This window comes from Chanos chanos, chromosome 3 (genome assembly GCF_902362185.1).
Source record: "Chanos chanos chromosome 3, fChaCha1.1, whole genome shotgun sequence".
Classification (NCBI taxonomy): domain Eukaryota; kingdom Metazoa; phylum Chordata; class Actinopteri; order Gonorynchiformes; family Chanidae; genus Chanos; species Chanos chanos.
In genome coordinates this window covers 35,480,186-35,506,819 of record NC_044497.1, presented here as the reverse complement: position 1 = coordinate 35,506,819, position 26,634 = coordinate 35,480,186, and the positions used below count along the sequence as shown (strand labels likewise).

General features: G+C 38.0%; 2 protein-coding genes across 3 annotated transcripts in view; both read left to right on the top strand.

Moving 5' to 3' along the window:
* The window catches only part of dnmt3bb.1 (DNA (cytosine-5-)-methyltransferase 3 beta, duplicate b.1), a 31,096-nt gene extending 23,508 nt beyond the window's left edge, over positions 1 to 7,588 (top strand). For both annotated transcript variants that reach the window (XM_030768151.1, XM_030768150.1), the window contains 10 exons: positions 508 to 620; positions 878 to 1,061; positions 1,546 to 1,630; positions 1,982 to 2,127; positions 3,856 to 3,946; positions 4,373 to 4,521; positions 6,122 to 6,207; positions 6,506 to 6,575; positions 6,905 to 7,023; positions 7,355 to 7,588. In XM_030768151.1, coding sequence (XP_030624011.1) covers positions 508 to 620; positions 878 to 1,061; positions 1,546 to 1,630; positions 1,982 to 2,127; positions 3,856 to 3,946; positions 4,373 to 4,521; positions 6,122 to 6,207; positions 6,506 to 6,575; positions 6,905 to 7,023; positions 7,355 to 7,496 — 1,185 coding nt within the window. In that variant the 3' untranslated portion in view covers positions 7,497 to 7,588. The remainder of the gene's footprint in view (positions 1 to 507; positions 621 to 877; positions 1,062 to 1,545; positions 1,631 to 1,981; positions 2,128 to 3,855; positions 3,947 to 4,372; positions 4,522 to 6,121; positions 6,208 to 6,505; positions 6,576 to 6,904; positions 7,024 to 7,354) is intronic.
* A 6,733-nt stretch (positions 7,589 to 14,321) lies between these two features.
* LOC115806935 (uncharacterized) lies at positions 14,322 to 25,763 on the top strand. Its single transcript, XM_030767792.1, has 21 exons — positions 14,322 to 14,436; positions 14,780 to 14,925; positions 15,092 to 15,215; positions 15,639 to 17,197; positions 17,483 to 17,560; positions 18,817 to 18,975; positions 19,285 to 19,392; positions 19,597 to 19,738; positions 20,907 to 21,308; positions 21,400 to 21,444; positions 21,570 to 21,649; positions 21,870 to 21,982; positions 22,169 to 22,352; positions 22,540 to 22,624; positions 23,112 to 23,257; positions 23,574 to 23,664; positions 23,978 to 24,126; positions 24,482 to 24,567; positions 24,834 to 24,903; positions 25,382 to 25,500; positions 25,607 to 25,763. The coding sequence occupies exons 1-21, from the start codon at positions 14,322 to 14,324 to the stop codon at positions 25,761 to 25,763; spliced, it is 4,158 nt and encodes a 1,385-aa protein (XP_030623652.1).
* Positions 25,764 to 26,634: the final 871 nt, after the last annotated feature.

Here is a 26,634-nt window from a genome sequence, read left to right as displayed (position 1 = left end):
TACAGGAACTTTATAGGATTCTAAGTAAATTCTTTGGGAAATTCATGTGAGGTGAACTTCCTATTACTGTTTGGAATAGCTTGGTGGGTTGAATTCCCCATTGTGTGTTTTAAGAATCTTGTTCCTGCTCCTACACAAGTCTGAGCAAGTTGTTAGTGGAATCAGCACCATCGATTATATCACAGAGAGAATGACAACCAGTCAGTGCAAATGTGATCGTATCACAAAAGTGACAAACATGATCACGTTGTGTTGTCGTATTACCAGTCCTGTGTAATTTTCCAACTATGATGGATACTGATAGATTTCTTTGTAATGCATCCATTAAGTTCTTATGGATTGTCGAGTGCCTGACTAATGTCATGTTTCACAAATACAGAATTAGTGTGAGTGTGCTCAAGACTATTTCTCTGGGGAGTAACCACCAAAAGTGCTTTGAATATCAGTGTGTAAGTCCTGACTGTGTGTTTCTCCTTTTGTTGGTGTGTGTGTGTGTGTGTGTGTTAGGATGTGTATCTTGAGATCTCCTACATGTATGACGATGACGGATATCAGTCCTACTGTACTGTGTGCTGTGGAGGTCGAGAGGTGCTTCTCTGCGGGAACGCCAACTGCTGCAGGTCAGAACCACTTTACACTCATTCATACCCCTCTCACCCTCTTATGTCCTTTAGTGTCTCACTCATTCATCTGTCTCAGACTCTTTCAACAGTTTTCTACACTTCAACCTGATTCATGTCATTTCTTTTCTTTCTCTTTTTTATTTATTACTCTGTTATCTTTGTTTCTCATGTTTCTCCTTCTCTATCAGATCACTCTGGTACTAGTCTAGCCTGGTGTGACTTGAACTCTGACAAAATGTTGATATCTCTCTCAGATGTTTCTGTGTGGACTGTCTGGATATCCTGGTGGGCGCTGGCGCAGCTAACAGCGCTCGTGATTTGGACCCGTGGTATTGTTATATGTGCCAGCCAATACAGCAGTATGGAGTGCTGAAACGACGCCACGACTGGAGCCTCAAACTTCAGGAATTCTTCGTCAATGACAACGGGCAGGAATTTGTAAGTTCACAGCAATCATTTAATGAACAGTATATTCATACAAATACAGATTCTGTTTGAAAGGTGAAGAGTAGGACCCTCAGGGAGTGTTGTTATTAAAGGAGAGGACAATCCTAAATTCTCAAGGCCGCAGTGTGCTTCACAGGAAGCTGAAGTTTCAGTTGACTCTAATGTCTTTGAACACTCTGTAATCTCCTGTGTCCTTTATAACAACACTCTCTTCTCCCTCAGTCTAGATTCCTAGGCTCTGTGGTAGATGCCAAAGTGGTATTAGTGAGTTAGACCTGACAATTCACCAAAATGTTTGTACACAGAGAACTAAGAAGGAATAACTGAACATGATTGAAAAGTGAAAGGAAAACACTGAGCACTTGTAATAAAAATGTTTGATTTTCGGACCCTGTAATTTTTAAATGCCTCAAAATCTCAGCCATATTATTATAAATTAGTCTCTTAGTGTGTTTGACTCTTTTTTTTTACACAGGAAAGCCCAAAAATTTACCCAGCTGTCCCAGCTGAGCAGAGACGACCCATTAGAGTCCTGTCACTGTTTGATGGCATTGCCACAGGTGCGTCCCTGATCTCTTTTTTTTTCTCCCCCAGTTGCCTCCGTCTTTTGTTTGTGCTTGAGTCTTTTATTGCTGTAAACACGTAACGGATCACTAAAAGTGTCTGATTATGTTCTTCGGAAAGATATCTGTGTTTGTTAATGCTTACTCAAATATTTTAATGGCTATAATTCAACCCACTTTCATTAATTTTATTAGTTTGTGTAGTGCTGTTGACAACAGACATTTTTCCAAAGCAGGTTTATAGAAACCCATGTCTGAGAGCCTTGGTGCCACTCCCAGGAAAACAGTTCCATGCCAGATAAAAATGATGATTTCCTTGGTTTGTGTGTCTGTGTGTGTGTGTTTAAGGCTACCTAGTACTTCGGGAACTCGGCTTTAAGGTAGATGTGTACATTGCATCAGAGGTGTGCGAGGATTCGATATCCGTGGGAGTCGTTCGACATGAAGGAAAAATTCAGTATGTCCATGACGTGCGTAACATAACAAGGAAAAATGTGAGTGTTTTTTCATTTGGTCTAGTATGGAAAAAATGTCCCGGAGCAAATAAACTCTGTGTTATAGGAATTGAAAATGCGCTTTCTTTTGTGAGCATGTGTGAATTGTCACTGCAAGAGTCCCTAATCGTTGTGTAATGCTGCCACACACTACAGTTTACTATTGTTGAGCCCTCTTGGAAACACACACTGTACACATCCTCAAAGCTCCCTTTTATCTGCTGGTAATGGACCATTACCTGTCTAGACATTACCTGATAAGATTAATCACTTCACCTCCAGTTCTGTACCTTTGTGACTGTTTCTGCATCCTCTTTTCTCTGGTGTTTGTACTGTTTTTTTTTTTCTTTTTTCTCTGTTCTTTCTTTTTTTTTCACACATCACTCTTACCACACATCTTGTGCCCCTTCAACAAAGTTGCTGTGGCAGGATCCTCTTTAGACTCTGTGATGGTGTCAGGGCCAGAGCACAAAGCGCGCGCGCACACACACACACACACACACACACACACACACACACAAAATCCTACTATACTCACTCACCCATTCAGCCTTTGTGAAGAAGCACAGGCTGGAGGGAGAGAGGATAAATTGGGAGGAGGGACCCTACTGCCCCCCAAAACTACCCTGAGGCATTCTGGGAGTGGTGAGATCTTTGACTATGGGATTGGGGCACAGTAGCAAAGCTTTCCCTCCACCCTTTATGTAGGGTGAAAAGGGTTCCTATGGAGAAGAGGGAGAGAGAGGGAAAGAACAAAAAAGAAAAAAAGATTGTGGGGGTGGGGGTGAAAGTGAAAAGACTCCAGTGTATGAGTACAGTCCAGCTGCTGACATACACTCTCAGGGACACTGACATACACAGATGTGCTAAGGATTAGGGAGGTTAACTCCCAACTGTTTTTTCAAGGATTGTATGACATTTTGTGTTTGCGTGTGTGACTACTGATTGTGTATGCGAGAGTGAATGATGAGTGTGTAATGCTGTGTGAATGTGTTTCCTTGCACAGACAAATCTGGAATGGCCCATAAAGAAAGTGTTTATGTGTGTAGTAAAGGCACCCATGATTTCCATGCTCTACTAAGCAATGATAACTTGGATAGGAAATGGATATTTGCCCAGATTTTCCACGCTGTCCACAGGACTATTCACTGTTTCCCACAAAGCTGAAGAACATTCATGTACACCTCCTGCTAAAATAATGTTTCTCTTAATGTTTTTGAGATTTTAATGATATTGAATAAGTAGTGAAAGGGTTGCCTATTAGAATAAGTTATGTAAAAAGGGTAGATATAATCAGCTAAAGTTTCAACCTACACCTTTTCGGTGAATACTTTTTCGTTCCTTCTTCTGAACTTAATGCTTTATTGTTATTTATTTATTTCTTTGTGCATTCATTTTGATAAAATGTTAATATGGACTGAAATAAAATTTGTACTACTGCTACTACTACAATAACTTCACCATTAACACTTATGAGTTAAAAGTAGGGAAATAAAAGGAAAGAAATAAATACAGAGAAAAACGTAAGTTTCGTATTCTTATGACAGCTGTACGTATTGTAACCACTTTTGATAAAAATAACTGTCATGTTCAGTTAGATAACAAAGTAATAAGAACCTCTCTTTTATCCAAGTAGTTTGAAATGGTCTATAGACTACTCCATCTGCCTAAGAAATGAGTAAGCAGTACACAAAAGCTAACAGTAGATGGTACTGTTGTGTTTTACAGATTGCCGAATGGGGACCATTTGACTTGGTGATTGGTGGAAGCCCATGCAATGACCTGTCCATCGTCAACCCAGCCAGGAAAGGTCTGTATGGTAAGAATGCCCCTCTCTCCTACTGCTGGTGAATGAGAAGAATTCTGTGTTACGATAAGCTGTCCTGCAGGATATCATGTTTCATTTGGGCTTTGTTTCGTTTAGCAGTTGGCCCATCAGACATGGGTCTTTAGCTGTTACAGAACATTCTTCATTACAAGAGTTTGAGAGTACATTATTTAAAGTTCAGGGGTCTTGATTCTGATTTTATAGTGTACAGAACCTAATGAATACCACATAAATTATTAACTAATTTGCAGTATCTGAATTGCCCTTTATACTTGTGGAAAACATATTTGTGTTAGCTATGTTATCATTTTTTTTTTATGTGCCTTTGTCATTCGTAATCACATAGAAGATTGAACCATCGCTAGCTGATCATACTTAGAATTGAACGACCCTGTATTTATCATCATAATTCCTCAGAGGGGACAGGAAGGCTGTTTTTCGAGTTCTACCGCCTTCTCAGTGAGGCCAAGCCCAAAGATGGAGAGGACCGTCCCTTTTTCTGGATGTTTGAGAATGTGGTTGCCATGGGTGTCAATGACAAGAGGGATATTTCCCGTTTCTTAGAGGTCAGTTTTTCCTCTTTGCTGTTTAAAATACTTACTAATACTTACTAATTCAATGTATCCTCTGTTTTACCAGGTATTCCCAAATGATATTTACACCAAGAGGATATTTCGGCAATGAGGCAGCCTATGTAGCCAGACTTTAAAATTAAGCATGAAAATTTAGAAAAAAAAATCTTTGAGTATAAGGCATGAAATTGTATAGTTGTATTGCACAAACTGTCATGTAGTGTGACGCATCATATATGTTCTCCAAAAATGTAAAATATATCTCTAAAAATGTAAAAAGAACATTTTTCTAAAGAAAACATATCACATATAACATCATTTTCCTGATGTCTCCTGAAATCTAGCCTTTGACTAAGTATATTTGACTATGTGTTGATGTTTTTGATAACAATATGGAATACACTGACATCATCCCAATCTCCCATAATATTTTATGTTAATTTTGACAGACCAAGATATAAATAACAAAAAATTCCAACATATTCTTTTGATCAATTTCACCATTATTTGGTCATTATTTTGAGTGTCACACCCAAATGGTTGTGCATCACTTCATAGGAGACAACAGCTTATTATAAAAATGGTGTCCAAAAACTTACGTAGGCTTACATAGATATTTACCCGAAATACAGTCTTTGTACTATGGTGTGACTAATATATCATACGGTGTGACATGCAAAATACTGTCATATGAGTTAATGTCACACCATATTATGTTTAATCTAATAAGGTCAATCTGTGGCCAAATTGAAATCAACCAGCATTCTCGTAGCACACTCAATACCAAATGGCAACAATGCTCTTAATGTATCAATGACAAAATAATTCAGATCATATTGCATTTTTCTGTGATTAATGTTACACCACAAGACACAAAAAAATCAACTTGAACTTCGAGCTCTGAAACAGTGCTGTTTAATGGAAAGTGACGGGGCAAAACTCATTTCTTGAGCTGGCTGACCAAGGACCCTTTCTCCACAATGATGTCCAAAATATTGCTTATTAAAATTATGGTGTCAGACCAAATGAAACCCATTTCTTGGACAAAATCTCCTTAACTAAAGCTAGTCCCAGTGTTATGCATGATTTCAGAATTTTCAGTGTTGCTAAAAAAACATGTTTCTATATTCTAAACTTAAAAAACTTAAAAAGTTATTTCAATATCTCTTGATTTTATTCAAGTGTGAACAGAGGACAGCATGTCCCAGACAGTCACGCCATATGAGAATTTTGATGTACCATTTAAAATTCTGCATAGAAATGTTTGAGCACTGACTGAAACTCTAATATACTAAACTAATGCACTGTCTGATTCACAATATAATTTATGTTTTGAAAATGTACTAGTTTTTATCTATGAATAGTTCTATGGCCAGTTGAAAAATATTTTGGCCAGTAATTTTTTTCAGTTTACCAGCCATTGGCAGATATACCAAAAAAGTTAAGTTTGGACCCTAATAGTACCCCAGACATGTACAAAAAGCATGTAACATCAACATATATGTACATTATCTTTATGATGTTGTAAGTTGCTCTAATCAGTCTGTGATATCTGAGATTAAAATGTATGTTAAAATGTATTTGTGTGTTACAGTGTAATCCTGTAATGATTGATGCCATAGAGGTTTCACCAGCACACCGGGCACGGTACTTCTGGGGTAACCTGCCTGGGATGAACAGGTGTGTAGATCTCTCAAACTCTCAGCTATAGATACTGTATCATCACTACTGTATCATAATATCCTGGCTCCCTGATTGCCTAAATCAAGTTTAGGACATATTCCTTATCCATTTAGTCCTTTCAGATTTTCCCTGTTGAAGATAATACGGAAGACAGCTACTCTTACTTTTGGAACCAGACCTTTATCTCTATATCCAAGGGTTTCCCCCCTTTAGTCTATGTTTGCTCCTGAAAAGACAGGTTTTTTTATCTGTTTCTGTGGTTGATGACCCTGTGTAAATGTGTTTTCATTTCAAGGCCTCTGTGTGCATCTGGGATGGATAAGCTGAAGCTTCAGGACTGCTTGGAGCATGGCCGAGTAGCCAAGGTCACTTACCCCTTCTGTTTTTCTCTGTTATGCTGTAAGGGAAAAACAACTCGAGATCTTCCTTAACCTCCCTAATCCTCAAGGAACTGTTGGGTCCAGACGGAAAGAATGGAAGGAAATGTTGTTTTCCTGATGATGTTTATTTTAGAATGTCATCACCAAATTGTCATGGAGAATATTTATGACTTTATGTACTCAGGATGCTGAATCCTGAATTACCAAAAAAATCAATTGTATCAAGTCCAGGTACTAAAGCCTGGGTCTGTAACTAACTAACTGAATACCTAATTACTTACTTACTATTTATTTATTTCTCTCTCTCTCTCCAGTTTGGAAAGGTGCGTACTATTACTACCCGCTCCAACTCCATTAAACAGGGCAAAGACCAGCACTTTCCCGTAATGATGAATGGAAAGGAGGACATTCTTTGGTGTACAGAGCTGGAGAGGTGAGCTGTTTACATGATCACATCCCTACCCTGACTCTACTCAACACACAACTTTCGTTTATGTTAAATAAAGAGCTGTACTGATGCTGTTTATCTTGGTGCAATTATAATATCTCACACTAACCATCTTATACTACCACATACTGGCATTGACAAGAGCTTCATATCATTGATTTTTATGGCTTAACTTGATTTAACAGTTGAATTATATATAGCTCTCTCACGATGTGTAGTCCTAGCCTGTTGACCAGTTGCTATTTCCGATGTGGAGCTCAGGCTCACTTTGGTGGTTTTTGTTGTCAAGTTCTCACTTCTTGTCTCCTTTCTTTAGGATTTTTGGTTTTCCAGTTCACTACACGGATGTGTCCAACATGGGTCGAGGAGCCCGGCAGAAGCTCCTGGGCCGGTCCTGGAGTGTGCCAGTTATTCGGCACCTGTTTGCCCCACTGAAGGACTACTTTGCCTGCGAATAACACCCAGTACCTACTTGCCGCCCAGAACCTCACCACTCAGTACCTACATGCACTTGAAGATGGCGAAATTCCCATCGCTAAAACATACAGCAGCGTTTGTGGACTGGTCATACTCCTTTTTCACTGGGCATTCTTGACTTAATGGATTGTCAGCCCCAGAAGGCTAACCAGTAGCCAGATGACTCTGGTGTTGGCCAAATCAGTCCTTAATGTTTAAGGTCCCCACTAGTAGTTTACAGATCATCTGTGTATGTAAAGTTGGAGAAAAAGATAAACAACTACACACTGTCTATCAGGGCACTAACTACTGTTTTGTCAGCATCTCAACGTTAAAATCCACACTGCTGTCCATTCAGGATTATTTTGTCATATCGGGCATTTTTTTTATCACCTCTTTCACTGCCTCTCCTTTTTGACTAGACTGTAATGCATTTAAATTTTCTAACTCTGGCCTTGTGCTGTACTTGCTGTGTTAGTTATCTGAGACATACAAATTTGTATTCAATATTTTTCCAGAACTAAGTATCTTACAGTGAGTCATACCTACAGATCATAGTATGAAAAAGCACATCTCAGATTTGTTATTATGTTTAAGCTCAGCCCAGACTCAGTGAAATGCATTGGAAACTTTACAGTACTGTAAATGCATACGCAAGGAAATACTTGAAATGAATCAATGCAAAAAAAAGAAGAAAAAAAGAACAAGCTGTGAGCCTTTATGAAAAGAAAAAAAAACAAAAATTTTGAATCCAAGATGTGCAAAGATGCAAGATTTTTTTAAAGCCAAAAGAATTTTAGATTTTCAAAAATTAGCAATGATTTTAACCTGTTCCATTTTAAAGCACAGTTTGATCAAGAATATTTTAATACGTGCTGTCAATGACATTTATGAGTAGTGTTAAGACATCTTACATGTTTTATGCTTCTGCTCTGATGTTTGTAATATCATACATCTGAACGAAGGCTCTTTTTCTTTTAATTTACCATGACCAAAACTGCAAGGCATTAGGAATAGGGCAAAAACATGCCCTGAAACTTCCTATCTTGAAAAAGCATTCTTGTTGCTAGTGAACTTTAATAGATTTTGAACTGTACTGTATTTTATCTTTAACAAAAATATGTTTACATGTTTTAACTCTACATTTTCTGAACAGTTATGGAAATATATTGTGCTGGGTCTTAGAAAAATATTGTATTGAGTAGAACTTTGGTCTGTCTTGTCATATTATTGTAGTGAAGAAAAAGTTTGACCTAGTACTGAACTCCCCTTAATAGTTGTTTGTATTCTTACTTTCTGTTGTTTTAAACGTTGATATATATTCTTTTAGAGTTTTTGTTAAAACAAGACTGTAGCCTCAAAATACAGTAAAGTGTGAGATATTATCAGTTTTAATCTGATATTTTACTTTACCAAAACACTTTCATTTATGGTGCCTTTTAGTAGAACATGTATACATGCTTTATGTAGAGAAAGAGTGCTTTAACACAATGGTAATATGAAACCTTGCTTCAGGTAAACTACTGTTTAGATGACAAGCTTGAAAAAAAAAGTTTTGTGACATGAATATGTCATACAGACTTTCCCTTGTTTTTGATAACGTCAAACTTTTTTATAAGACCACCGTTTATTAAACCTTTTTTAGTGTCTTATATATATATATATGTGTGTGTGTGTAAAGCTTCTACCTAACATTCAAAACTATGGTTAACATGATACCATATGGATCTTCTCACTATGAAAAATTTATAGTCACTGAGTGTATGTTTTAGTCTACTGTTATATTTTTAACAATCGTAATTTCATCCTAACTAGTTGTCTAGATACTATACTATGAGCCCAGTAACTTTTCAGATACTTGCTATTTTGTCTTATTTCTTCAGACCTTAACACAGCCCATTTAGAAATAAACAGTACTTGAGATATTATACCAAGGTACTGTTAAGAACAACCAATATTCTTTTTTTTTTAAAGAAGAATGGACTATGACTTTATTTTTGTATTTTTATACTCTTGATTTTTGTTCTTTATGGGGCATGAACGCAAAAAACCTGTAACCTTGATCTTGTCAATAAACGTTACATGGCCCTAAATCACTGCATTGGCTCTTGAGTTTCTTAAAGTTTTGAAAAACTTCAACAATTTCTCATTAAAAGGTTGTTTAATTTCTGAGTTCCCCCTCATCTCAAAAGCTAGTTTAAAATTTTACAATAGCTATTCTTGCAAGTTCAGTCCATTTCATGACAAGTGGCTTTGTCTTCACTGTAAATTTTATTAACATGTTCCTTTCACTCTTTCAAGAGAAGAATAGGGAACAGAAAGAGAGGATGGAAAAAACACATATTTATTATTCTAATGAGAGAGGAGGGTTGAATAAGTTGGACATAGAAGTCTTAAATCGATTAAATCTGAAAGCCTCATTAGTCCCAAAGATATCTAAACATCATCCTGGTTGAATAACATAAGAAATATTTCCATTTTTGTCTGTTCGTCTGAACTGAGACCAGCTCGTTTATTTTAGGTGTTGAATACTTATATCAGATGTATCTCTTTGTTTAAGAGCGCAGTTGAAGCATGGTTGCACTTTCAGTGCTTTTTACCACAAGACAGATATGACATCCTGATCTAGATATTATGGATGAATTTAAAGGTTCTAATTAGGGCTGGGCGATATGGCAAAAAATATCACGATATTTTTTTTTTTTTTCAAACTGATTAATATCGATATTCGCAGGTTATATATATAGTCTGATGATTCTGCCAGTTTGAAGAGTATCCTGATAATGACTGAAGCTTGAGGAAACCAGAGGGTTCATTAGTTACATTTTAGAATATAGTTTACTTATAATAACATAACGTAAACCTAAACTGTGCAAACATGCTATATCACCTCAACAAAACAAGTTCGCTAGCCTGTAACTTATTAAAATAATGTAAATAAAACTAAAACCTGCGACCGACGACATATTTTGCAGACCGTCTTAATCTGCTCTTCGTCGCTTTTCAGATATCCAAACCACGTCCATATAATGGACGTCGGGCTACCTTCTTTGTCAACAATCTCCTCATCTTTGGAGGATAACGCAAGTTCACTTTCACAGTCTCTTTCGCACTCCTCGCAGGTTCCACTCATTTTTTCCCTCGCTTCCAGCGCTGGCTCAAACAATGCTTTACTGTTGGAAATGGGCGTGTACTTTGACGTGTAAACTGAAAATTGCAGACTGACTAGCTGTTGTCGCGTTGATTTCTGTTGTGTGATAGGCTGTCCACAGTGAGTTCAAATGTCCAGAGTTTATAATCCTAATCGTAAATTTTATCGCAATCCCGTTTTGAGATCGTTTTATCGCCCAGACCTAGTTCTAATTCACGGAAAACCCCTATTTTGATATTGTTGATCAAGATAACAACATTTTACGGAATTTTGTGAAATATATGGGATGTACTGAGATCAGGTATCATAAGAAAGGTAAATTAATTCTTTGCAAACCTTGTATTACGCCTCACATATGACTGTGTAACATCAAGATCAATAGAACTATGTAGGCTACAAATTTGTATTGAAAGATAACAAATTCATTGAAACTCCATACAAATTTCACTGTTACTGGGAAGACACTTTTGATACACCTGTCCCTTGGGAAAGAGTAGCTAATTCATTATACAAAACAACATTTTTCAATTTACGACATTATAAAAGATATAATGTATTTCCGTTTAGGATAGCATGTAAGATATTACCTTCCAAAATGATGCTATAGGCCTATGTATGGGGAACAGAGGATTCACAACTTTGTCAATTTTGTTCTGAAGTAAATGATCTATTAGGCTTCATCTTTTTGGTATTGTCCAGTATTCGCAAACTTCTGGACACAGGTTCAAAACTGTCTCTATTCAGCGTGTGCGCTCACTCTCTCTCACACACACACACTCTCAGTGTAAGGTTTAGCCCTTAGATTTAGCTTCAGCGCTTAACTTTCAGTAGTTTAGGCCTACCTCTCTATCTACAATGTACGCCTGATAGATTTATATGAAGGGGATCTCGTTTGAGAACTTCAGCGCATGCGATCCTATACTAATACCGCTCCTGTAAGTTTTCCCTTGCCATAAGGTGAACCATGCATTGCAAACTCCTTGCAACGTGTTATCTTAAGCACTGCCACACAGAAAAGGCTGTTTAAACACCATCAGCTAGCCTATTTTGAACTAGAAAATCATCGTTTGTCCGACTTCGGGCAGCTTTTTAGCCTAAGTCACGACGTCACTCCCATTTGACACAATGTAGCCTAGGCTAACAGTATAATGTGTCAGCTTTACCAGAGTATGTGAAACCGCTAAGACGTTTGTACTGTTGAAACACTGCATTTCAGGGTTTCCGTCAGCCGATCATTTTTGCCTGGAAAAATTTATTAAGAAAAACGATCAATTAAAAACGTGCCAATCAAAATGTCCGGTAATAATATTCATACCAAATGTACAGCTACCTATAGCTCTTGGCTATACGTATAGCTACGGAAGCCTATCCCTAAACGGGGAACTAAAATCTTCAAAGACACATGGACACTTTTGATTTCAAGTCGGTAGCAGAGGACTTTGCCGCAATGAAAAGGGAGAGAATAAAATGTTACCTAGCCTGTAAGGTACATTTGATACCATGTAGGCCTAGCCTTTTTTAAACAGGCTACAGATGTTACAGCTTTCAGATATTTCGTAATAGCCTACATTTTAACGGAAAATGTTGAGGTTTGCTAATCGTTACTGTTCATTGAGTAGTCGATTCGATCTGAGGTCATAGTCATTTTTTCGTCAATCTAGGTGTAGGCCTACATTTTATCTGCGTTTGTAACAGACTTATTGAAACGTGACCGGTAAGTTTCAAATTTGTCCGGTAAAATAATTACCTCCCGGACACCGGACCGGCAAGAAAAACATCCTAGTGGAAACCCTAATACATTTATGTTAGTGGCATGCAGGGGGCGCGGTCTTGGTCAGTAGGATTAGCCTACTTTATTTATTCATTAAAAATAGCTTATGTGTGATTTTCGGTCGCGAGTTGGTATCACAGCTCCACAGTGTTTCACTCACGAAATAAAGATATGCTACAAGCAGTTTTTGCACCTTGCCCATCGTGGTACTTTTTGATCGGATTTTAAGGATGACATAAAAGGTTACATCAACAGAAATGATCTTAGTTTCATTAGAAAAAAAAAATCAGACACAAGCGCGCAAAATCTGAAAATCCGGCCAAGGCCCAAAGCCATGACCGTGGTGTGCAGCTAAGTATGTCGAAATCGAGCACGGTAATGACATAATTCAAAACACACGTACGAGTACGAAGGAACAGACATTTTTGTAGATGTGAGCATTAATTCCACGTTACGCGACTATGATTACGTAACTTTTTAAACGTTTTCGGTTATGTAGTCATACTGCGCAGTGACCGTTCAGCCCCCTAATTTTCAACCAATCCCCATTGAAGACTGTTCGTGGGCGCATTTAGGGGAGGATTTCGAAACCATGCAACGAAGTCGCGTTCATCGCGTGTATGGAGCGGGAGGTAAGTAATCAGCCTTGGAGTTTTGTAGTTCAGTTTCAAGTAGGCCTAGTTTACTTCTGTTGTTGCAACAAACGTGCGTTTCTCATACTACTTGCAGATACAGAAGAAAACACGAAGGGTCAAAGACCCTTATTAGATAACCTTACACGTCTTAGCCTGTTACCTTTTATGGTGTTTTGTAAGAATTTGGTTTAGCCTACCTCATGTGTGATGCGGTAACAAATTGCTTTAAGGCAAAGTGTCTTCACTGTCCACAAACTGACAACTGTTTTCCAAAATGTTACGCACTGTAACAGCAGTTACCTGTTTTTTTTTTTTAATTAGATTTTTGTTAACTATTAATCGCACCGGCTGTGAATCATATTTCACACAGTTTTATTAAATTAGCAGAGTATCCTTTTGTTTTTGTAAAGCAAGTCGCTAATTACACTTACTTCGTTTAGCTGTTTAGGGTACTTGTGACTCCCCGTGATCCTGTCTAAATACTTAAGATGCATGCAGGAAAAGAGAAGCATAAACCTACAAACTCAGTAGCATATGCAAGTTATTACGTGTACAGCAAAATTAAGATACTGTTTGGACAACATGCGTGGTTTCCTGAAGCGTTAACTGCTTTTTCTTTTCATTCATGCCCTCTTTGTTTTCCACATGCCATTTCCCACAATCCCGTGAGAGCGAATGGAAGATTGCTATAAACCAATGACTGTTAAACGTTATAAACTCCGCCCCTCTCACTTCCCTTTACTCTTGAGCGGTAATAACATGCAACGGCCAACCCAGGCATTGTTTAGGCTCTTTGATGTTTGAATTTTTTTTTAAAGACAGTGTCAGTGAGGTTCCTTTAGTCTGAAAATGGGTGTATTTTTGGACACTATGTTTTATTTGCTGTTTTGAAGTCCTGTCATAATGAGTCGTTTCTGTCTACTGTGTGGGTTACAGCGGTGTATGGTGATATCAAAACGATCTGCAAGATTTTTGAAAGCATAGAGATTAACCAGAATTAAACAAAAGCCTTATACTTCAAATTGCTGCCAGTTAGGTTTTTGGTAGCCTCCTCTATGACCCAAGAAAGTGTTCCTCTCTACAGATACAGTGCCATATTTCTTGAGGGCTTCTATCCTCCCTTTCTTTTGTTGCAATGCAGTGGTATCACGTGATTAAAGAAATGTATGAGCATCCTCTCAAATGGTCTCTTAAGCATCCCCTGATCATAAGAAGCAGAAGAAACTTAGAAAACGGCTCTGATGTGTTATTTGACTGAGGTAGAGGAAAGATGGTGTTCGAAGTAAAGGTGAGGAGGAATGAGAGGCAGAATCAGTATAAGCTGCTGGCATGGCTCAACAAGGTCCTGCAGTCCAACTTCACCGAAGTGGAGCACACATACTCAGGTACAATATCTGTCAATGGAGATTTACCAGATTCCCCAGCAAGAAGAACTTATAGGCATGTGCAAAAAGGTTTAGTAAAATTACACTGAAGACTGCCAAAAAGTTCTTATTACTCGGAAAGTAATAAAATTTATAAAATGTTTTAGATAAATTTTTATATTCTTTCAGTTGAGAGAATTAAATCGGATGTACTTTAGAGGGAGTTGTACTCTGCTTTTAGAAAGACTTAGAATGTTCTGGTCTCAGATCATCCATATGCACCCGTCTTAATCTCCTGCTTCATCTTAAGGGATTTGTCAGAGCTGTCATGGTCATCTTCATGTTCTTGGATGAAAATGTATAGGTGCAGCATATTGCCAGCTGATGGACCTGATTTGTCCTGGCTCTGTGGACTTAAAGGAGGTAAAATTCAAGGTTGAGGACAATTTGGACGTCCTCCACAACTACAAGCTCCTACAAGATGCTTTCAGGAAGGCAGAAATCAGTAATGTGAGTGACTGACATCTTTATACAAGTGTTTTTGAGTCCAGTCCAGTTTCATTCCTGTACACACATTAACAGAACATGCGTACATCATAAAACATGTCTCTAGGCTGCACAAATTCAAAAGCAAATCTTTTATAGTTTCTGTGGATTCTTTTCTTCTCCTTCTCAGGTGTTACCCATTGAAGGATTAATCCAAGGGAATTTCCAAGATGTCTTTTTCCTATTAAAATGGTTTAAAGCATTTTATGATCGTAATTTTGCTGGACAGATGTACAATCCTTTGGAGGCTCGGAGTGGGCAGACACTTTTTCCATTCTCTCCACTTAAAAAGTCAAGAAATCTTACTCGTCTGGACCTGTGTAAGAATATGTATTTATGGTATAGGACCTACACGTAGGCAATCTTCTATCAAAAGCAATGTGGAACTTCATTTTGGCTCCGTAGAGGTTACTAGAAGACATTAAAAAATATACATATATAAGGTTTTCTAAGCAAATACTTTGAACTTAAAAAATATCTGTAACTATAATGTTTGAATTTATCAAAAGCAGCAGGCAGCACCTTTTAAGATTTGTCATGTTTTACTAGGGAGATCCATTTATGAATATAATGAATTTATAATGATAAGTGTATGAAAACAGACCCAGTTTATTACAAAAAAGGATTGGTAATATTTTAACCTTCATTATTTCCTGTTTTCTCATTTATTTTTATAGCAAAAGCAGTGGAAAATTTAAAAGGACTTGAGGACGTCACAGACACACAAGCAGATCAGAACAGGGCAGATATAGACATTATGATGGAACAAGAGGCCATGGATTCCTTTACGTGTGGTTTGGCCACACTTCAGTTCATCAGCAAGTTCTGGCTTGGTGCATCTGCTAGCACCAGTCCACTGGCTTCCTACAGAAGAGCCAAACATCTCCTCAGCCAGACGTACTGTGATGACATCAAAGCAGCTTCTGTTCATACCCCTTACTGCCTATATATTTATCCCGGGGTAGAGCTTGGAAATGGGTTAAAGGGTAGTGTGCTCCTCATTGGTCATTTTAACCCAGGATCTGGAGCTCACTGTATCAGGCTGCTTGATGTCATTCAACCAAAGACAGAGACTGATGCTGCTGAGCTTGAGTGTGTGGTTGTTACGCTAAGGGATTTTGAGATCCCTCTGACAAACCTTTCTATGTTTTATGTTAATGCGATGATTCCTGAACAAAGCCAAGCACTTGTTTGTGGTCTTAGGAACCTAAAACCTGGAGTAGTGTCGCTGTGTGGCCTCCTAGACATAGCAGCCCAAGCATGTCAAGCTGGTGTCATGGCAACCGGGGTTTCAGAGCAGATTCACAAGGTCGTCAACAAGGTCCACCATCACTACTCTTCTTGTACTGTTGCCAAGAACTCTCTGCAAGAGCTTTTTGATGAAATTGAGACACCTCTCAATGTCATTAATCTCAGACCATCTCAGTACCCTCTTTTTATTAGAATTGTACATAAAATGGCCATTGCCTGGACAGATCTCACTCAGTACTTTGGATCCTTCAGTGACAGTGAGGATGTAAAGGCAGTTTCTTCTCTCTTTGGTGATCAGCAACTCAGGTTGACCTTTTTGTTCCTCAGCTTTGCTCTGCAGCCTCTCTCTGACCTTCAGGAGAACCTGGACAAAATGGCTGATTTGGGCCAGGTCCTTCAAGATGCCTGTGGATTGATACAGTTTCATGTTTCCAGTTTCCTTTGTCCACCTGCTGTAGAGCACTTCCTGAGGAGAGGCAACACTTCTCTCTTTAAGGACAAGAAGCAATATCTCCCAAAAGGAGAACTGAAAGTTGGTACCATGGTAGAAGAATTTCTTTCAGAGCTAAAAGAGGACATGACTGGTTATTTGGACATCTTCCATGAGAGTGTCATCTCATTTCATTCTGCTGTAGCTTCCAGCATCATTGAGAACCTGCCTCTTCCATACATGGCGGTACAAAACATGGCAGCAATTCTTAGTCGTACTGGAAAACTGAAGGTGACGGGCAAGGCAGTGGCTGATATTGGTCTCCAGCTTGGTATTTGCCAGAGCCAAGCTGAGGTCTCCCAGCTGATGGATGAATTTCTGGAATACCAACTATCTGAGAGAGAGGAACACATCAGTGGAAGCAGAAACATCTCAGTAGAGCAATACTGGAAGAGAGAGTTAAAGATTATGGGAAAGACGTCCATTTTCAGGAAACTCGTCCAAAGCTTGTTAACTTTACCCAGGACACTCGCAATGGAAGAAGTCTTTTCTCAAGTGAGTAACTGAAGTAATGGTGTGTTTTTCAGTTTTGATCAAACCTCAAAGGAGTGCTATGTCTTGACATGTATTCTCACTGTGTTTTAGCTTGGATGTGACCATGCATGTGATTAAGAGTATGTGTGTAAGAAGACCTACATTTTGAGATATGTAATTATATTAGCAGATATCTTAGGATCAGTAGACCCATCTTACTGTTTTTTTGCACATTTAGCCAAGCATCTCAGTTAATGAGCCCTTCAGTATATACTCTGAGATTAAAATGTTTTTTATACATTACAGGCATTTGAGAATAGCAGCTGTTACTTAGAGAGCAGTCTGCCAGAAAAGGTCATGGAGGTCACTGAGGAACAGGACATGGTATTGGATTATGACCTCTCTGACAGCAGTTCTTACGAAAGTGCTCAATCACACCACCTTAGCCCTGTTACACACATGAGTCTATTATCAGGTAATACCATCGCATAAACTAACAATGTGAATTTGTAAAGGAATGTACAAATGTGGGATGGGGTTAAAGCAGCTCAAAATGGAACCCAGACATTAAAACTTTACCCACTATACCCCTTCTCTGTGTCTCAGTGATTTCACCAAAGGCCATGAAGCCAGAACAATGTCTCTCTCGCCAGCTGAGTCTGAAATTACTGTGATCGACATGGCCACACTGCCTAATAAAATCTCTTATAGTGGTATCGCTCTTGATAAAGTACATCCCTCTGCGAATCACCTGTTTGAATTTAGCCCTTATTCCCATTTCTACTGATTCGTTAATTTCTTTCAGTATCCACTTATGGACTTGTTTGTCATAATCTGGCAGCTCACACCCTTTTGAAATTACAAATATAAATTTAAGCGTATTTAAATTTAAACAAATGTTTCATTTTTTGGATATTGTTGACCTCACTGAAGTATGGGATGTGACCCCTGTGGAAACCAATGGGCCCACTGAGCCAAAGCAGATTATCCATGAGTAGGATGCCATAAGTACTGCTTTGGATTTTGATACTTGTGGATGGAATTTGTTAAAAGTGTAGACGAAGAAATGGAACTTATCCAACTTGCATTCTTTATAACTTGTTTTCAGAAAGAGATTTAAATCTCTCGGAGATCATTGTCATTGATGATGATAGTGACAGTGATGATGTCACAAGGACCAAAACTTCGTTTAAGGTAAAATATTTCTTACTTAAGTAGTCTTTCTTGTATAGTCCTTCTCCTGACTTATAGCCCCTAATTTTCAAACTTTTAAAAATATTTCAAATTGTTGTTAACATAATCCTGTTAAATATTGTTCTGTTAACTGAGATGCTCTGGACCATTTTAGATGGAAGGAAATCACACATCAACACCAAAGAGAAATGAGATAATTACCACAAAGAAGGTGATCTCCCTGATTACACGTGATTTAAAATAACAGTCCTTAACATCTGTATTTTTTTGTAGGACCAGCTAACAGTTTACAAAAGAGAAGCAGTAAATCATAGTGCTTAGACAATGCACTTCATTATCCATAATGATTTTTTTAACTAAATGGTTAACAAAACAGTATCTTGGGCTTTTGTTGTGAACTTAATGTAATGTTCATAATGACAAAACAGTGTCTTACTCTCTCTCAGCACATGCAGGATGAGAAAGAGTTTTCTGTGGGAGAACTGGTCTGGGGTCAGGTGGAAGGCTTCTCCATTTGGCCTGGTGTGGTGCAAAACTGGGAGAGGAGAAGAGCCACTGATTCCATATGTAAAGTGATGTGGTTTGGAGATGGGATGTACTCAGAGGTTGGTTGGCTGAGATATTATTCTAGAAGTCTAATCATTAGACATATCAGAAACACAGTAAATAAATCATTGGCATTCACCATAGCCCCAGTATATGAGTATGGTGTTGCATACATTACAGCTGATGCATATAGCCTTTAGTTAGCAAAGAATGCATAAAATGACATACTGTTTAATATATTTTGATCAGTAGTTGTATTATCATCAGAGTAATTGCCAGCTAGTAACCACATGCAGTAAATTCAGCTATAAGCATTCAGCCAGGCCACCGGAGGGTGAAGTGATGGATGTATTTTCTTCCTTTTGCAGATTAGTAGCAAGGGTCTCCTGCCCTTTGCTGACTTTGCAGAATGCTTCTGCAACATCTCTTTTGGCACTCATTCAACCTACAAAGATGCCATATTTCAGTCTCTTCAGGTTTGAATCAGCTCACTGTAATGTTGCAGATAAAACACAAATATGTACACATATACACATCCCTTAGGTGTGTTCTTTGTTTGCCAGTCAGCCATGCACAGAAGTTTGCAGAAACCTAAATCAGACAAATATCAGGACAACAAAGCCTAACGTCACGTAATGGATTCTTAGCTTTCAGTTTGTCTTACTGTGTGTCTACCTTAGGTGGCTGCCAGTCGCTGTGGGAAAGCATTCTCTTTGGAAACAGACTGTAGAGATGAGCTGCTCAGAGTCATGTTGGATTGGGCTTTGGAAGGCTTCAAACCAACCGGACCAGAGGGTTTTAGACCCCAAGCCAACAGAGATGGTATATGCTATCTGCTTTTTAAAACTGTTACATTGTTGAATGTGAAATAAAAATATATTTATGGTCTTCCTGTTACATTGTCCTGCTCCTGTAAGGAGTGAAATACATAACTGATGATATACAGTGACAGTTGAGGAATTACAAAATAAAGTTGATAAAATGAATAAAGTCAAAGCAAGGCAGTGTCAGATAGTTAAGAAGCTGTATGGCCTTGCCAGCCACTCCTCTTATCAATCAGTGTCCGTATTGCTTCGTAGGGACCTCTAGCCTGCAGATGGAGAAAAGACTGACAGATCATTAGTTAAGCAAAACATGAACTGGCTCTTTCAGTATGTACTTGAACCAGACCATGCAAGCAAAGTCAGTGTTACTGGCGATACACAGAACACCTAATGGATATACTGGAAAAAAATGGTAGTACAGGATTGTAATATAGTGAATATGGGTGACCAGACCTCCCTTTGTCAGTATTTATGTCGTCAGTTTATGAATGACTGGAAACTGTCTTCTCAGGACTTGCTTCCTTAAAGAGACCAGTGAAATAAAAAGAATAATAAATAATAAAATGTGTGTGTGTATATATTATATATACACAAACAGTGGCAAGTAAAAGTATGTGAACGCTTTGGAATTAGCCTATGGGTTCGCTTACTTTTTCCACCAGCACTGTGAATGTTTAATGGACATGTTCAATAATGACACAAAAAATTATGATTGATTGTGTGGTATTACTTTAAGCACAATGTGTTTGTCTATACTTGTGACTTAGATGTAGATTGGATCACAATTTCTGACCAATTAATGCAGAAAACTAGGTCATTCCAAAGGGTTCACATACTTTTTCTTGCCACTGTGTATATATATATATATATATATATATATATATATATATATATATATATATCTTTGACCTAAATATGATCCTTGTGAGGATGATTAAATTGAAGACACCAAAGATTTAAAAACAATTATTTGCTCAAATTGTGTACAAACTTCAAAACATAGCTACATTTAATGTTGTCAAATATTTCTGAACTCTCCACTAAGCTGTTGTTTTTTTTTTTTTACATGTTAAAATCCAAAATGTATGTCTTTAACTTTCATTTGAATCTTCTTTGTATTTTTCTGTATATGAGTGTTAAATCTTTCTCTTTATTTCCACTTCCAGAATCTGAAGAGCTGTTCAGACCAGTCTCTAACAAAAGAAGCAAATTGAGGGTGAACAGTAATCAAAAATTAGTCCCAAAGAAGCAAAACCCACCCATTTCCATGAGCACGTTTTTAACGGACAAAACCAGTGCAGAGACCGTGCTAAAATTAAAGCAAGTGTCTGTGTGCCTGAAGAAACTTTCTCTGGATCTGTACAATGGCTGCGTAGACCTGAAGGATGATTCAGTCAGCAGGAAACTTGGACTTCCAAAATGGAAGAATGTCTTCACAGATGTTGTGAAGAAATCTGTCAGAAATGAGAACCCAACTTCAAAGAGGCAGAAATATGGCAACAGGAGCAGGGATGAAAGCAAGGAGCAAAGCATGATTGAGCAAAAGCAAGAACATGACTTTAACAGAGGCAGGTCTACCAGTCCTTTTCTTTCATAACTGCATGTCGAGTACCGAACGATATTTTAAAATCCCCTTTTTTGTCTCCTCATATTTGATAGAGCGAATGGTGCATAAAGTTTTGATCCAAGGGGAGAGTATTGAAGGTGAGAGAATCTATCATCTGACGATGTTTGTATTTAATTAAGTCCACTTCTCAGAAACATGCTAGATTTTTTTGGTGTGGTTGTATGGTTTAATTGGCTGGTTTCTTTTCTGTTTGCTCGTGTAGATTTCTGTTTGTCGTGTGGGACTGTGGAGATCAACATTTTTCACCCCTTATTTGAGGGGAGCCTTTGTTTAAAATGCAAGGTACTTAGAATTAAGTCTTTACCCCATATGTCAGTTTCTGGAAACTCCTAGAATTAACACTTTTCCTCCCATTTCACCATGTTGTTCCACAGGCATCAATAATGATCATTGTCGTTATTAATACGTAAAATTATTTATATTTCATAAGCAAAAGTCAACCGTTAGTCCATCCACGTTTGTATGTGGTTATAAAACCAGTGGGTGTGTTTTCTGTTATCAGGATAATTTCACTGAGACGTTGTACCGGTATGATGAGGATGGCTATCAGTCTTACTGCACTGTGTGCTGCGCTGGACTAGAGGTCATTCTGTGTGGGAATGAGAGCTGCTCTCGGTGAGTGGTAGTGCCCCCCCCCCCCCCCCCCAGTCAGTTGCCGTGTCTCTCAAAGTATTGAAAAATCTAGTGTAATAATTCAGTCCCTACTACATGCCTGAATAAAACAGATGGTAATCACACCTCAAAGACAAGTCATCCAAGCTCTTGTGTAGTAGTGATTTACTGGCCTGTGATGCTGTGCAGCTCCTACTGTGTGGACTGTCTGAACATCCTGGTGGGAGCTGGGACATTTGACCGGCTAAAGGAGGTGGATCCATGGATCTGTTACCTTTGTGAGCCGGAGCGTGGACACGGAGCCTTGAGACCAAGGCACGACTGGAGCATCCGGGTGCAGGAGTTCTTTGCAAACAACAGTGCTATGGAGTTTGTGAGTTTCTTTTTTGCATCTTGTTTGTTTTTTTCTAATTTAGATTTTTTTTTTTTTAATTGTATCGGTTTCAAACGGCTTTTGCTGACACAGGGGAAATGTAGCCAGCTTCTTTGCCTAGTTGTGATGTGTTGAACAAAAGACACTTTTGGGAAGAGTCACTAAGTCTCTGCTTTTTTTTTTGTAGGAACCTCATAGAGTTTATCCATCGATCCCTGCCAATCTGCGTCGGCCAATCAGGGTCCTCTCCCTGTTTGATGGTATATCAACTGGTTAGTCACTTTGATTTTACATTTCCCCTTTCTTATTCAACTATATTGTCATGGTATGTATACAACTTTTCAGTGGCTTTATGTGTGAAGATCAAATGAAAATTGAATGGCCTTTGTGTGTACGCGTGTGTTTGTGTGTGTGTGTCTGTGTGTGGTTTTGCCATATTATGTGATGTATAGTGATGTTGGAACTGTGGATTTCAGAGAATCCTGAGTGGAATAGATTTTTCAAGCTTAATCATGCTGTTGATGATTCTAAAAAAACAGAGCTGTACACTGACATCCTGAGTAACAGAGATTTTTTGTACATTTCTTAGAACATATGAGCATTTCTGATGTCATTTCCTTTTGATGCATTTTGATGCTGATGTATTGGTTCCACCCATAAATATTGCTGTATAGGTAAACCACATGGAAGATACACTAAAATAGTCAATTGGTCAGTAAAAGATTCCCAGAACTGACTGACTTTCTGGATGTTTTGTAGGGTACCTGGTGTTGAGGGATTTGGGCTTTAAAGTTGAGAAGTATGTGGCATCAGAGATCGATGAAGACTCCATCACTGTTTCCATGGTGAATCACTATGGAAAGATATTGCACGTGGATGATGTTAGGTTCATCACTAAGGAACATGTAGGTGTACGGAGTTTAATATTTTTTCTTTCTTAGCCTTCTTAGCCTGTATTTAGTTGTTATTTGGTAACTGATTAGTGGAATAAATTTTCAAATTGCTAAAAACTTGTGTCATCTTATTATCAGTTACCCTAAATTATTTTTGAAAATTCTCCCTCCTTCTTGCTTTTTGTCAAAATGTTCTAAAATCCTTTTTGTGTTTGATGACCACTGCATTTGTTGAACTTAACATTTTAAGTGCACCAACAGAGAATGAAGTGTTTAACACTTTACCTCAGAAATGAGAAATGATTCTATAATGTCTTGTGTTTTACAGATAGATAAGTGGGGCCCATTTGATCTTCTGATTGGAGGAAGCCCATGTAATGACCTGTCTATTGTGAATCCAGCACGAAAAGGCTTGTTTGGTAAGGCAAACCCCATATATGAAACTTGCTGACCAACAAGTGAACATTAAGTAAACTCCAGGAAAAGCCTTTACATGGCCTCTGGGAATCTGTGCTCTGGTATTTATGGTCTATGAAAACCAAGAGATCTTTGTTTTCCTCTTGAATTGCGTTTTTGTAATTGGCCAGAAGAGGGCAGAATTTGGTTATTATTATGTTTTAAAAACAGCATTTATAAAGTAGGTTGGCCCAGCACTCATTCCTGTCATTGTTCTTCACTTTTAAGATGCATAATTTGCATTAAAATTTTGTTGTACTCCTCATCTACACACAGAGGGTACAGGGCGCCTCTTTTTTGAATTCTACCGACTCTTAAACGTGATGAAGCCCAAAGACGGTGACCCTCATCCGTTCTTCTGGCTGTTTGAGAATGTGGTTTTCATGGCTAGCAGAGACAAAGCTGACATTTGTCGCTTCTTAGAGGTGAATCTTCTGCTCAGTAACATTATTTTACTTTTGAAAGTTAAACTTAAAATGCATTAAGTTAAATGTGCACACTATTAATGTACCAGCTGTATAAACGTACTACATCTTCATTAACTATGGATGAAATCCTGAATCCTCTTTTTCTGTACAGTTAAAAGACAACATTAATAAGTACAGTGTACTGAAATACTCTGTGCTCAGAACCAGTGATTCTCCATCACATGGGACATAGACACATTCTTTTGCTTTTTTATCTACAGTAGGTCACAGTTTTCAGTACAGGATTTGATTAAGAGGTTAATTTTCCCCTTTTGATGTAAAGGAATTATTTCTACACTTTTCTGTTTTTCAGTGCAACCCAGTGCTGATTGATGCTGTGAAAGTAAGCCCCGCCCACAGAGCCCGGTATTTCTGGGGGAACCTTCCTGGCATGAATAGGTGTGAAGCATGGCATGGCATTGCTATTTTTGCTAATATATTGCAAGATATACGTTATACGAGTTCTGTACAAATGATGTGATATTGTCATGCAAGGTCATCCTCAGTGGGAGTAAATTAGAACTAAACATAGTTGAATTGAGTTTTGAGTTGGTTTAGTAAGGTTTCTCATTGGAGCTCAAGCTCAGGTTTTGAAGGTAATGTCCAGTATAGAACAACAGACTAAACTGAATGAAGTGTGTGAACTGATTGGTGGTTTCCCACAGGCCAATCATCGCCTCCCAAAATGATAAACTCACTCTACAGGACTGTTTAGAGGTGGGACGCATGGCTAAGGTCAGTCACATTCAACTCTGGAGTGTAATAGCATCTAAACCAAAATTAAGGGATAAATTCATCTGGAATGGCAAAATGGGATGAAATTCATGTTTCCACAAAAAAAAAATCATTGTCATCATTGTTGCCTCAGTGGAGTTATTTGAACCAACCAGCACCCCAATATACAAATGTCTTTTGAATATACTGAAATAATAATTGAGTAATATCAATGCTCTCCTAATAAATAAGAGTTATTTTCAACTTCAGCTTTTTTCTGTGGATGAACCCAAATCATCTTAAGTTGAATGTGTTAAAGGGAAATTCACCCTACTGGAGACATATTCTGAATTGGTGATGTACAAGAATTGACTCAATACTTTGTTAATGATGATTGGTTTAAAGCATGATGTGTTTAGTTGCATGTCCTCTGTGTTGAGTCCTGTCAGTATTGCTGTATGGTCTCTGATATTTATGGACTAATATTTGTTTTGTTTAGTTCAATAAAGTGCGAACCATCACAACTCGAACCAACTCACTCAAGCAAGGAACAACAGAAGTATTCCCCGTCACTATGAATAAGAAAGATGACAATATATGGGTCACAGAACTGGAGAAGTAATTTCAACTTCTTTAACCCTCTTCAACTTCTTAAGTGTGTTGAAATGCTTATTCCATTTTCTTGATTCAGTATTCAGTATCTTCTTGTTTTATTCTCTGTCAGGATTTTTGGATTCCCAAAGCATTACACAGATGTGAGGAACATGGGGAGAATCCAGAGACAGAAAGTTCTGGGCAAATCCTGGAGTGTCCCAGTCATCAGGCATCTCTTTGCACCACTTAAAGATTATTTTGCTTGTGATGAGGTCCCATTAAAGTGAAAAAAAAAATGTTTAGGATTTCCTCACCTTCTCTCATGTTAATATGAAAACTCAGGGGTGTATTTGATCCCATGGATATGTAGGAATTTGTCTTTTTATTTTCATTGCTTTTAAGTATAAGAGAAATAACAATATGTCCTCATCAGGTCCTGAAGCTTTCTACAAAAAAATGCTGAGTGATAATGTGTGAAGATAACAACCGTTTTCATAAGAAGTACTGCAGTCATTGTTGATGGTCCGTGTTCAGGGTCAATCTGAACGTGCACACAGTCGACAGCATGGCTTCTTTTAGATTTTGGAATCGTGTGACTGTCACACTACAGTCACTTTCTTTCATGAGCTATTGATGCAATATTTAACTAAAGTCACTTTTCAACGCTACCCGTGTTTGTGGATATACTTTACATCCATCCTCTTTTTATGTGAATTAATTTAAGTTCATTTAAAATGGCTTCAATTTATCCTTGAAATTTCACATTTGTGAGAAGTTTTATTTTATACATTATCCAGGAGACTATTGTACAGAATGTTTTGCCTGGCATTTGGATGTGTTAAATTAATTTCTTTTAGGGACAGACATGTTAAATTTAGAAAAAAGACAAAATTAGAACTTAGTACAAGCATTTCAAATTGGATGAGTTAATTTTTCATCTTGAATAAAATAGACTTTACCATAAACAGATGCATAAATTCTGGACAGAGTCTTTTTGTACCCTCTGCCTTGCACTTTTGCTCAGGGCTGTGTCTTTGTGTCCATGTTTGACTGCGGCAGCCCTGTAAGTTCAGTCTTTACAGAGCTGCAGGGGACACATCTGAAATGAGCTTTGGTTTTAAACTACTCACTCCCTCCAACTCAAGTCCCATGTCATAA

Coding starts and splice junctions, on each gene's coding strand:
- LOC115806935 (XM_030767792.1), top strand. CDS start 14,322: ATGGTGTTCGAAGTAAAGGTGAGGAGGAATGAGAGGCAGAATCAGTAT. Junction 14,437..14,779: donor AGTGGAGCACACATACTCAG/GTACAATATCTG, acceptor GAAAATGTATAG/GTGCAGCATATTGCCAGCTG. Junction 24,568..24,833: donor AACCTTCCTGGCATGAATAG/GTGTGAAGCATG, acceptor GGTTTCCCACAG/GCCAATCATCGCCTCCCAAA.